The following is a 13,437-nucleotide window of genomic DNA, read 5'->3' as shown; positions in this document are numbered from 1 at the left end:
ATGGGGAGGCTACTGGTCCCACAGACCAGCCAGGGGGACTTCTGACAGATCCTGGCGCAGAAATAGAAATGTTGTTTCAATTAAAAGGCAGGCGGGGCCGGGGGGAGAGCAGAATGAATTACTGGGAGGTAGGGCCGCCTGTCCCGCCGGAGAGCGGTTTAGAGAGAGACTTGGCAGCCGAAGAAACACGCCGATGGGACCCAGCCCCTTGGGAAACTGGGCGGCAGGCACCCCGAGGTATAGCTCACCCCGAGGTATAGCTCCAATGAAACCTCCCGTGTCTGTCTAAAACCCAGCCTTTCCGCCTAACACAGCACAGCTTCTAGGTGGCTCCTGTGAAAATCAAGGTTCTCATTAAGCATAGAGAGTGGCCTCATTCAGGCCGAAACCTGCCATGAGCTTCCATTTGTCCTAAAATAATTTTCCAAGAGTTCAGAAATCACACACACACATTCGCGCAGTTAGAACAGAATGCAAATATTTAAATGGTCGGCCCGTTTGGCCCCAAATAGGAAAAAAGGCCTGTTTTTGTCACATCCGGAAAACAGCTTCAGATGAAGTCTGAGTCCTTCGCTTAAACTTCAGAATGGAAGAGAGAACATCTGACAAGTTCAAAGCCACGGGGTGTTGCGAGAGATTCGTGAGCCTTTTCCTGTTAAAAAAGAAAAGGGCCACTATCTTCATGCAGTAGCCACAGCCCCTGCACCCCCAAAAATACCTTCCCTGTGACCTCTTCACCCTTAAAACCTACACCCCGAGAAACCATCCATCTCCCAGTAGCTAAACCCTATCCGGAACGGGGGAGAGCGTGCTCTAAAGTAGAACCTCTCACGCTCTGTTAAAATGCGGAGGGCGGTCGGGTGAGAAACAAAACATTGTGAAACCCCAACGCTGGGGCCTCAGAGAGCCCCCAGCACCCCGGGTCCCCGAGGCCGAGAGAAACGCATCCGGTAGGATATCAGCCTCTGTCCTCAGGGCGGGGCCCTGGCCCGCGCAGGAAGCTGGGCCTGGGAAAGTGGGACCCGCATCCGGGGAAGCGAACGGTTTTACTCCTGGCAACGTGCTGCCGAGTGCCATGAGAAGCCCGGCAAACCCGGAACCATGTAAGTGGCTGAGACGGAGCCGGATCGTGGCCAGTGAGAGCCGTTCAGGGGCCATCGCGCATCCTTAGCTTGTGCTGTGAACGTGAAGCCACTGACCACACTTACTGCCCCGTGAACACCATCGAGACCCTTCCCTGCAAAAGGGCTCTATCGTTTCTGGGAAGATAAGTAGGTAGATAGATAGATAGATGATAGATAGATAGATAGATAGATGATAGATAGATAGATAGATGATAGATAGATAGATAGATGATAGATAATAGATAATGATAGATGATAGATAGATAGACGGATGGATAGATAGAAAAAGATAGACGGTAGATAGAAAAATAGATAGATGATAGATAGATAGATAGATAGATAGATAAAAAAAGATAGACGGTAGATAGAAAAAGATAGATAGATAGATAAAAAAGACGGTAGATAGAAAAATAGATAGATAGATAGATAGATAGATAGATAGATAGATGATAGATAGATAGTAGATGGAAAAATAGATAGATGATAGATAGATAGATGATAGAAAAATAGATAGATGATAGATAGATAAAACAGGTACGATAGATTAGATAGAGGATAGATAGAAAAATAGAAAAGTAGATAGATGATAGACAGATAGATAGATATGATAGGTAAGAGATTAGATAGAGGATAGATAGATAGGTAAGATAGGTAAGATAGATTAGATAGAGGATAGATAGATAGAGGATGGATGGATAGATAGATAGATAAGATAGATAGATAAGATAGATAAGATAGATTAGAGAGAGGATAGGTAGATAGAGGATGGATGGATAGATAGATAGATAGATAGATAGATGACAGATACAAAATTCACTGTCTGCTTCTAAATATACCAAAATTAGGAATCAATTTCACTTCCATTTTTTTTTTCACATCAATTTTAAGGCTCAAATTAAGAAGGTTCTCCCCTTAGAGGTTTCATCTTTCACACCCACCCCCCTCCTTCCACCAGCAACTCACACACACGCGCACACACACACACACACACACACACAGGCACACACGCAGGCCCTGCTGCAACACGGCCTCAGCTCGCTTCCCAACTGGCAGAAGCGCGCCTCGGGGGACAAGCCTTTAAACCTCGGCGCTCTTTAAAATTCAACCAGCCAGCAGGTCCCCAGCCCAGCGCATAAACAGCCCAGACAAAAAAAGCCCCTCTCGGCTTCTGTCGGTGACAAAGCCGCCCAGCAGTGGCCTGTGTCTCCCCTGACAGGGGAAGCCGGGCTCACACAGATCAATAGATGGGAGTCCTCCCTAGCTCCCTGGGCTCCTGTTTCTGCCTTAATTACAGGTGCTATTCACACTGAAGTTAAAAAAAAAAAAAAAAAACGCGAGAGAGGTGGGGGGGGAAAGGGGAAGGGAGAAGGAGAGAGAGGGAGAAAGAGGTAGAGGGAGGGAGAGAAAGTGTTGGAGGGAGAAATAAGATACATGCAATTCGTTTTGGGGGGATGCTTTCAACAATACCGTTAATTAAAAGTTGTACTTCTGCATTGATTGGAAGTGTTCATACGGTCTGATCTTTCCCCGCCACAGTGTTTTGGGGCACACACACACACATACACACACACACACACACACACACACACACACACTTCCAGGCCGGCACCCACAGATGATGTAAAGGTTTAAGGTAATACTCTTCAAACGTTAGTTTCTCCCCGTTTTCTACAGGTTTTTGTTGTGTTTTTTTTTTGTGTGTGTGTGTGTTTTTTTTTACAAAACACCCAATTTCCTTCACCGAGAAAAATGATTTGGGTTTGCAAAATCCTCTTAGTTCCCTGGACTATTTTATTTTTATACGGAAAGAATACATGGACGACGTTAAAAATCAAGCTACCAAAAAGGAGGAAAGGGAACATCCATTATGAACAGCAAAATGGAACGGGCAGTCACACGTCTACCGGCATGCACCCCACAAACAACACCCCCACGATCGGGTAAGCGAGCGCAGGGCTGACAGAAAGCAAACGCTGCCTCTTTCGGGGCTCAATCCCGTGTCCGTCCCCATAAGGAGGAGGGTCAAGTGGATCTTGCGAGAGAAAAAGAGAGTCGACTGTGGGTGTGGCCACGGTGGATTCAATCTTTGTCCTCTGAGGTGTCCATCCGGCATTATACACCGATCCACTGACAGGGGAAACAAGCATTTAAGAATCTACTTTTTTTTTTAAGCTGAAAATGTCAAGTGTGTCTCCTAATTCTAGTTCAATAACAAGGTCCTCAATCTGTCTCTCCCTCTCCCTTCTTCTCTGAAATCAATTTTAAAATAAAATAAAAAGAAAGTATAACCATCCGTTGGGAGGGTTTTTCAAAACACACTTGAGCGTCTGTGTCATCTCTAAGCACCGGACAGCCCTCGGGGTCTGGACTCCACAACGTTGGCCAAATGGTGGCTGTCACGAAGGAGGAAGACTCGCTGTGCCTGGAAGGGTGCCTCCTGAGCACAAGGAATAGCCACTTGCTCACGACAGGGAGTGACAAGGCAGGCAGACTTGCTCTTGGGGACGGACTGACCCCACACCCTCCTTGAGGGCTCAGGAGCCTTGGTCCTCCTGCTCTGCTGTCCCCAGTGGGCTGGCCGTGCCCTCGGCTACCTCTACGCAGGGTCACAAAATGAGCGGCCGGACTTCCACACGTGACCTGCCGTCACAGCTGAGCCCCTAGGACAGTGATGGCGAACCCATGACACGCGTGTCAGAGGTGACACGCGAACTCATTTTTTTGGTTGATTTTTCTGTGTTAAATGGCATTTAAATATATAAAATAAATATCAACATATAAGTCTTTGTTTTACTGTGGTTGCAAAGATAAAAAAATTTCTGTATGTGACACGGCACCAGAGTGAAGTTAGGGTTTTTCAAAATGCGGACACGCCGAGCTCAAAAGGTTCGCCATCACTGGCCTAGAAGCATCTCTGGCCAGGAGTGTGTTCATCGGTGGGGGAACCCTCCCCAGGAGCCCCCCTGCTGACTCTCCTGAACCAAAGAATGACCGTCGGAGAAGCCGAGCCCACGGTGGGACCTCTCTCTTGGTTCTTACTTTCCTGTCATCGTTCCGGGGGAAACACAGTTCTCTTTCCTCCTTCCCCCTTAAACCAGGGAGGTCACGGCAGGACACCGTGAATGCCGACACGAGAAACTGTGGAGGTTGTTGACTCCGGTCAAGTTATTTCTCTCTATCGACATTTTAAAGGGAATTTTTTTATGGTTGGAGGATGCAAATAGCGGCCATGAAGCCAACACATTGTGCTATAAAAAAAAAAACCCACAAAAACAACTGTGCTGGTGACATGTAAATTTCAAGAGTTTTGCTTGCATGGGTGTATGAGTCCTACAGGATAAGACCCTGCAGCCTACAAATATTCCTTCCCGAATTCTTTCCCCGAAAAAATGAAGACTAGGAACTGCTTCCAAACATATTTGATGAGGCCAGCATGACTGATTTTAGTACCAAAACCAGACAAAGACAACACAAACAAAAAAGAAAATGACAGGCCAGTACCCCCGATAAACATAGATGCAAAAATCCTCAACAACACGTTAGCCAACTGAATTCAACAATACATGAAAAGGATCATTCAACAGGACCAAGTGGGATTTATTCCCCAGGGAGGCAAGGATGGTTCGACACCCACAAACCGACTGTTATCATTTATTGTGACAGAACTCAGAACAGTGGTAGTCTGGGGCTGTAGGGGTGGGGTAGGGGGCACAGGAAGTAACCAGGAATCAGCACGAGGGAACTTTCTGGAACGACAGGAAACAGTCTATATCTTTAAAGGAATGTGGGTTACACAGGTGTCGGCATCAGTCAAAACTCATTTCACTGTGCACTTGGGATCGGCACTGCACCATATCAAAGTCATTGGTCAAATAGCCTATATAATAAAAGGCTAATATGCAAATCGACCAAGCGGCGAAATGACCGGTCGCTATGACACGCACTGACCACCAGGGGGCAGACGCTTAACGCAGGAGCTGCCCCCCTGGTGGTCAGTGCGCTCCCACAGGGGGAGCGCCGCTCAGCCAGAAGCCAGGCTGACAGCCTCTTCCGCCTCCTCGGCAGCACTAAGGGTGTCCGACTGATGGCGGGGAGCGGGCCTAAGCTGTCAGTCGGACATCCCCCGAGGGCTCCCGGACTGCGAGAGGGCGCAGGCCGGGCTGAGGGACACCCCCCCTGAGTGCACGAATTTCGTGCATCAGGCCTCTAATAAGTTAATAAATAAATATCTCCATTTGGATAATAAATTAAGGTCATCCTACTTAAGAGAAATAGTGAAGCTTTGAAGGGTTTAAAGGGGGCGGGGGCGTGACTGCACTTGAATTTCAGACAGATCCGCCTGGTCTCACATGTAGCATGGATTTCCACAGGGTCAGACTCAAGGCTGGGAAGTCCGTTGCCGGGAGGCTTTTGCAATAATCCAGGGGACGGGTGGCCTGGAGTCACCAGTGACAGCTGCTCCAGGAATGCCGAGGAGGGCACAACACTAAGATACACGTGGGAGCCACCTCGGAGACATCCAGGAGGTGGCGGCTCCACATCTGGTGCTCCAGGGACAGGCTCCGGCCTCGGGGAAGACAGAGAGAGGACATGGCACCGAGTCAAAGGCACAGAGCGACCAGAGAGACCATGGTGTCACCCTCCGCTTCTGTGGACGATCGATACTGGTCTTCCTATTTTTTTTGTTTGAGGTTCTCTCAAATTACACAAGCTCCGCCTTTTATAAAAAAATGTCCACGCCCAAGGCTTTGGATACGTCCAACGACAATGAAATCTGAAGTCCGCAGTGTTCTGTTTTGTTTTTTTAAGGAGTGTGTCTTGAAATTCTATTATCTTACAGACGTCTTCTGCCCCACACCCACTGCAGGACAGCCCTCCACCTGCCTGGACGAAACATCGAGTTCGACACTCCCTGCTGAGGTCACCTTGGGCCTCTGGCTGGGACTCTAAACAAAGGTGCCGATTTGGGTCTCGGTTCTGGTAACTCCGGACTCTTTTCTCTGCGAACCTGAGCCGCGAACACTGGTTCTTTTCACAGAGAGAAAGCCACCAAACAGGTCTCGCCGAATAGCGACGGGCGTGTGTCACTCCTGGTCTAGTCCGCTTTGGGCTGAACGACCTTAAAGAGAAAACACAGCTGGGCCTCTTGCGACGGGTTTCACTCCGTAAACCAGAGAATATATGTCTAGACAGTGAGTTGATAAGCTTTCTCGGGGAAGAGTGGACACTCCCCTTGAATAAATCATCTCTTGCCTCCTGCTCATTCTTTCTGTCCTTTTATCGGGATATATGGGAAAACAAGGAGTCGTTTTAAAAAACAGGGGTGACTTCTGTGTAACCGCAGACTAGGTGGAATCCTGTAAAGCGTCAACCTTTGTTCAGCTCCAAAGTGAAACCAAAATAGTTCTTCCTTTCGCTAGACACTTTCTGGACGGTATGGCCGGCCTTCAAGTCTCTCGCTTCTGGCTGTGGAGTCTTCTCCGTCTGCGGTGATTTCTAATTTCTACCTTTTAGAAAAATATCCTTTTATTGATTTGAGAGAGAGAGAGAGAGAGGAAGGGAGAGGGCGAGAGAGGAAGATGGATGTGCGAGCACGGAGCCACGCCAGCCGGGCTGTCAGGCTAACGCTTTCCCAAGCTCTTCCCAAACTTCAGAGCCAGGCAAGGGCCTTCTCTCATCGCACACAAGAGCCTCAGATAGGAGTCCGATCCTCATGTCTGTGCCTGTGTCTGCAATCGCGAGCACGCCCGCTAGAGACCGCACCGCTGCCTTTTCTGGGCCAACAGGCTAAGGGTAAAGACATATGCTGCCCGGCCGGCGTGGCTCAGTGGCTGAATGTCGGCCTATGAACCAGGAGGTCAGGGTTCGATTCCCAGTCAGGACACAGGCCCAGGTTGCAGGCTCGATCCCCAATAGGAGGGGTGTGGGAGGCAGCCAATCAGTGATTCTCTCTCATCATGGATGCTTCTATCTCTTTCTCCCTCTTCCTTCCTCTCTGAAATCAATAAAAAAATATATTTTTAAAAAGATGTACATGTCCTAACCGGTGTGGCTCAGTGGATAGAGCGTCAGCCCACGGACTGAAGGGTTCCAGGTTCGATTCAGGTCAAGGGCATGCACCTTGGTTGCGGGCACATCCCCAGTGGGGGGTGTACAGGAGGCAGCTGATCGATGTTTCTCTCTCATCGATGTTTCTAACTCCCTATCCCTCTCCCTTCCTCTCTGTAAAAAAATCAATAAAATATATATTTTTTAAAAAAGATGCACGTTACCAATGAGTAAGTTTACCAAGAGAAGCTGCAATCTTATCGCTTGTCTGGAACAACACACGTGAATAAACCTGTCACTATGTGTTCGAATAACTGGGCCCTAAAAGCTACAGAAAACCAGGCGGAGTTCACAGATAATAACAGTCCCCATCAGTACCCGAGAAAGTGCTTAACAGACCACCAACACCAAGTTAATTTTTGAAATTACGCCCGCGTAAAGGTTAAACACGCATCGCCTCGCGTGTACTTCTTGCAAGAGTCCTGCAGCGTCTCCCCCCCCCGCCCCCCCAACACGATCACGTCTTGGAGATTTAACAAGTCTCACCGAGGCGCAGCCTATTAAAATGCACATATCTTACCTCCCTGGAAAAATGAAAACGGATCGAATAAATAAGACTGCTAATCTGGCCCCCATGCGCTCTCCCTGCACACACACACACACACACACACACACACGCCCTGCCTTTCTCCCCGACACGGCAGCTGGCCTGAAAGATTTCAAACGATCCCTTTGGCGTCATCTTCCATCATCTTTTCAGGGGTGTGCGTGGCTCCCCTCTGAGCCCCGTCCTTTCACCGGGGTTCCCTTTGAGATCCGTCCATATTTCCATAATCCACGCCGCTGTTCCTCGGGGCCTCCCCAGGGTGGAGGGACCCCCCCCCCCACCTCCGGAATGGGGGGTGGGGGGGGGGGTGTTACAACGGCCAGTAAGCCCGGCAACAATCGCAAGACAACAAAAGAACCGGGTGGGGAGGAGGCGAGCTGGTACCATATGTTGACCAAGTTCAACACGCTCAGGTGGCAGGGGCTGTGTTTTTTTTTCAACTTCAAAATGTGAGCTGGGCAGCGCCCTCCCCAATTGCCTTGGTAAACAGCGAGGCGGCGTGGCTTTCACCGGCTCATCCCCGAACAGTGTTCATGGGAATAACCCAGGGAAAGGGTCAGAGAGGGGGCATTTTCAGGGTCCTCGACTCATCCTGGTCACCCACAAACCTCGCCCAACTCACCCCTGTTCCTCAAAAGGAACAAGAAGTAAAATGATGCCGAAGCCGGTGTGGCTCAGTGGATAGAGCGTCGGCCTGCGGACTGAAGGGTCCCAGGTTCGATTCCGGTCAAGGGCAGGTACCTGGGTTGTGGGCACATCACCCAGTGGAAGATGTGCAGGAGGCAGCTGATCGATGTTTCTCTCTCATCGATGTTTCTAACTCTCTATCTCTCTCCCTTCCTCTCTGTAAAAAAAAATCAATAAAATAAAAAAAATTAAAAAAGAAGTAAAATGATGTCCAAGGCGCGCGTTTCCTAGGGCTTCCTACTGACTTTACGCCCGTTTGGAAAGACGTCGATTTTTCCGTCGCGTGCCAGCTGACGGTGTCACTCTCGTTTCCACCCTCCGTTTTGTCGTGAACTGACGTTCACTTCTTTTCGAAGAGACTCTAGGGCCCCCATCGTCGAGTTAATTTTTTTTTTCCTCCTGACTCGGGGGAAACTGCTTCTGATTCAGCGGCCCGTGTTATGTCACCTTGAAAAAAATTTATTTTTTTCTCTCAAGGACTCAGAACTTTCTAGGACCAATTTGCAAATTTACGTGCCAAATATGTACCGCTCAACAGAAAGTAACTTTTTGTGAAACCGCAGTTATCTCTTTAAATCCGCAGCATCTATTATCATTTGGTTTCTATAGGCTACTGAGCAATGCCAGACCTGTTGGGAATGATGGGAGCATTTGCGTAGTTATTATGATTTCACTGCCATAAAAATAAATAAAGATCTCGCTTCTGAGAGCTTATTAAAATAAGACCTGTTCATCCCTTTTGCAGGAAAAATAAGGTCAATTTTTCAGGGCCTCTCGCATTTTATGATCTACAATGTATGCGAGAATATTCTTTGCAATGGGAGTTGGCGACGCTGCACAGCCCTGTTTCCCAGTAAAATGTCTAAAATGCAGCAAAATTTCTAAAAGATCGCTGTTTTTCCCAAATTAGTTTCCCTGTCTGCAATAAAAAAAAAAAAAAATTTAAATTTAAAAGTAGTAACTATAAGGCAGGAGGCAGGTAAAAATCAGAATGTAACTACATTTTGCCTTGAGCTTCATAAGACTGCATTGACAAGAGAAACCAATCTTGCCTCTATAAAGAAAGGTGGCTAGAGAGAATATAATTATAACAATAATTGTAGATTTAATCGTAAGCACTTTCCCACATGCTTGCACTTTTGTGTTATTCTGATTCTTCTTTTGCAGACACAAAAATGTACAAAACAGATCATATTCTGTGTCATAAAACAGGGGTAAGAAATAATGGCTATCGTAGGGTGACTAAGATAGTTCACTGATACAATATTTGAGTATGAAACAAAGAATGACGTCATGAGATGATTATAATTCTCGTACTATCATCTCTCTTTACATAATTTTATTTCATTAAAAATTAAAAATCGATGTGCCTTAGAAATATGGTTTATAGATAATGTCTATACTCACAAGGGTAGTGAAATGAAAAATTAACCACCACACCTCAAAACTGGCTCAAGACATTGAATCCTTTTCATTTAGAAAAACAACAGTCAGTATAGGATGCAACGAAATTATTTTTTTTTTCTGTGTATGGGATCAACTTGGAGTTAAAAATGACAAAACCAAGTCCAAACAAGCAAAAGAAAAACAAAACACTTTTTAAAAAACCACATATCCACAACTGTTTAAATATTTTTGAAAATATTAAGATTGAATCACTTATTTTCAAATACTTTAGATCTTCTTTATGAAAGAACTTAGCAAAAACCCATTCTCCGAGGCCCTTGGCCAGATTCCCATATAAAGTTTGGTCCTCTTTTATTTTTTTAAATTTTTATTGGTATCAGAGAGGAAGGGAGAGGGAGAGATAGAAAACATCCATGATGAGAGAGAATCGTGGATCACCTGCCCCCTGCACGCCCCCCACTGGGGATCGAGCCCGCAACCCAGGCATGTGCCCTGACCGGGAATCGAACCGTGACCTCCTGGTTCATAGGTCGACGCTTAACCAGTGGGCCACACCAACCGGGCAAGTTTGGGCTTCTTTAGTCATAAAGTCAAAGTCATGAGACGCGGCAGTATCTAAGGCAGCGGTTCTCAACCTGTGGGCCGCGACCCCTTTGGCGGTCGAATGACCCTTTCACAGGCGTCGCCTAAGACCATCCTGCATATCAGATATTTACATTGACGATACATCACAGTAGCAACATGACAGTGATGAAGTAGCCACGAAAATAATTGTATGGTTGGGTCACAACAGGAGGAACTGTGTTTGAAGGGCCAGAAGGTTGAGAACCACTGAATTCTAAGGCCTCTTTCAGCTCCAACCCCACCCCCCACCCCCCCAACCCCCCACCCCCCCTCACAAAGGGCTCCAAGAACTGCTGTGAACTGGGATCCGGGCGATGAAGTTCGTCACCACTACAGAGCTGCCTGCCTTAGTATTTTACTAAGTATGTGAGGGCTGACCTCACACGTATGGAGCACAAAGCGACCGTTCAGCCCGACGGAGCAATTACCAGTGGAGAGGTCACAGAGAAGGTCAGCAGAATGAAAAGGGTGTCCCTGAGAAAGGTCACGGTCGCCTTGAGGGGAAACCCAAGTTAGGGGTCTTCGGATCCCCTAGAATTCTCGGGGTTTACAAGATGGAACACACACACACGCACCCCACAGAGACCTGGACAGGAGGTCAGTGGACAAGAGAGAACTGAGAAGACAAAGAGAAGAACCGCCCGGCCGGCTGGCGTGGCTCAGCGGTTGAGCATCGACCTAGGAACCAGGAGGTCACGGTTCGATTCCCGGTCGGGGCACAGGCCCGGGGTGCAGGCTCCATCCCCAGTGTGGGGCGTGCAGGAGGCAGCCGATCCCTGATTCTCTCTCATCATTGCTATTTCTAACTCTCTCTCCCTCTCCCTTCCTCTCTGAAATCAATGAAAATATATTTTAAAAAAGAGAGAATATTATTTCCAAATGGCAACATGAGTCAGGAAGGCTCTCAGATGACTGCCCATGACTTGGGGACAAACCCAATTCAACTTCCTATGTCCAACCGTGTTCTCACTGTAAGGACTTTTTTTTCACCGACGTGAAATATTGACAAATCTGTTATTTCTCTCAAGGGCTAAACCCAAGTTCAGAGCGCACACCCTCTTGTTTTGTGAAAGAACAGCCATGGACTGCTCTAGACTGGTTAACCGTCTGCACGCCCAGGTGCCTGCATTTTCAGTGCAATTTCCTGGTCTTAGATGCTGGTCTCAGAACCACGTGCCTATAATGGTTTCTTTTGTTGTTGCTGTTAATCCTCACGGAGGATATTTTTCCATTGATTTTTAGAGAGAATAGAAGAGAGAGGGAAAGACAGAGAGAGAAACATCCATGTGAGAGAGACCCATCAATTGGTTGACTCCAGCACATGCCCTGACTAGAGCCAGGGATAGAGCCCGCAACCCAGGTTCATGCCATAGACCGGAATCGAACCCGGGACCCTTCAGTCGATGGGCCGATGCTCTGCCCACTGAGCCAAAGCGGCTAGCGCTATAATCGTTTCTGAAGGAACTGCTTCAAACAGGGACGTGTGTCAGCGTTCATGCCTGTCGATGATGAGAACTATGAAAATCACATCTGTGAATGTCACTTCCGGTTACATGGGCAGTATTACACTTTTAACATCTTAACAGCGACGGGGACTGTTTTAGCCCATTTCTGGGCAGATAACGAAAAGGAACCTGCTCCTCATTTTCCGTAAAAAGGGCTCATTTCTATCAAAGTGTAAATTTGTATTTTTAACCACATATTGTATCACTCATTTCAGAATGATCAATCTATAGTGTAAATTTTTTTTTAATAAATGAATATTTATCTTTTTAATATATTTTTTTATTGATTTTTTACAGAGAGGAAGGGAGAGGGACAGAGAGTTAGAAACATCGATGAGAGAGAAACATCGATCAGCTGCCTCCTGCACATCTCCTACTGGGGATGTGCCCGCAACCCAGGTACATGCCCTTGACCGGAATCGAACCTGGGACCTTTCAGTCCGCAGGCCGACGCTCTATCCACTGAGCCAAACCGGTTAGGGCATATACTGTAAATTTTCAAAGTTTGTTCTATTTACACACATCACGTCGTCAAAGTAATAATTCATCAGTTTGGTCCTACACAACACGTAAGGAATTACTGAAGACCATGATTTGAAATACAAACGGAGGAAATGCATTCTGAAGCCTCTCGTTTCCTTTTAAGAAAACAAAGCTATACAAGAGAATTCCTTAACAGTAAGAAAATACTCTTCTTCCCACTGATGTAGAGAGAGAGAGGAAAGGAGAGGGAGAGAGAGAGAAACATCCATGTGAGAGGGAAACAGCCATGGTCTGCCTCCTGCACACCCTCCACGGAATGAAGCCCGCCACCCGGACATGTGCCCTGACCAGGAACTCCACCGGCAACCCTCAGATGCTCAACCAACTGAGCCACACGGGCCAGGACGAGAAAATACTGACAATTCCATTCACAGACGTAAGTGATTCGGCTATTACTGTAACAGGAGCGAACCGATCCCTTGTTGACAGCAGCCACTACTCACTTCTACGTAGACAGACATAGTAGGAGGGTGTTCAACAGAGTACGGTGTCAATTTTCTGATGGGGAAATCTGTAAGTGGTTCGAAATATCGATCCCATAGCTAGATTTTTAGAGAGTGTAAAACTGTGGTAACACGGAATACTCCGGTCCTATTCGCCTCATTCTCAGGGCTTCGTCCTCACCCACCTCCGGGGAACTTTACAAGACGTTCCCCGTCCATCCTGCCCTCATGGCCTTTGTTCTGAGTTAGTCAGAGAAATCCTGAGAGCAACGCACGGGTCCTAGCGGCGGCCGAGACCGAGATCAGAATCACAGTCCTCGGATTTTAAATGTTTTTTTTTAAAAAAGGGCAGGATTCCTACCTGGTCTCCGAAGTCCTCCGGGAATTTCCACAAAACCACGGGATCTGTAAGGAATTAACACATGGCATTAAACAGAGGCGCGCGCGCA

The 13,437-nt window shown here is 47.3% G+C and overlaps 1 protein-coding gene across 2 annotated transcripts in view; it reads right to left on the bottom strand.

Moving 5' to 3' along the window:
- Nucleotides 1-13,437, bottom strand: part of DENND1B (DENN domain containing 1B) — a 92,128-nt gene that overhangs the window by 62,457 nt on the left and 16,234 nt on the right. For both annotated transcript variants that reach the window (XM_070401290.1, XM_070401291.1), the window contains exon 3: nucleotides 13,350-13,393. In XM_070401290.1, the coding sequence (XP_070257391.1) occupies nucleotides 13,350-13,393 (44 nt within the window). The remainder of the gene's footprint in view (nucleotides 1-13,349; nucleotides 13,394-13,437) is intronic.

The sequence above is a fragment of the Myotis yumanensis genome, unplaced genomic scaffold, assembly GCF_028538775.1.
Source record: "Myotis yumanensis isolate MYYU_CA2020_CCGP unplaced genomic scaffold, mMyoYum1.0.hap1 SCAF_22, whole genome shotgun sequence".
Lineage (NCBI taxonomy): Eukaryota > Metazoa > Chordata > Mammalia > Chiroptera > Vespertilionidae > Myotis > Myotis yumanensis.
This window is presented reverse-complemented; position numbering and strand designations above follow the sequence as displayed.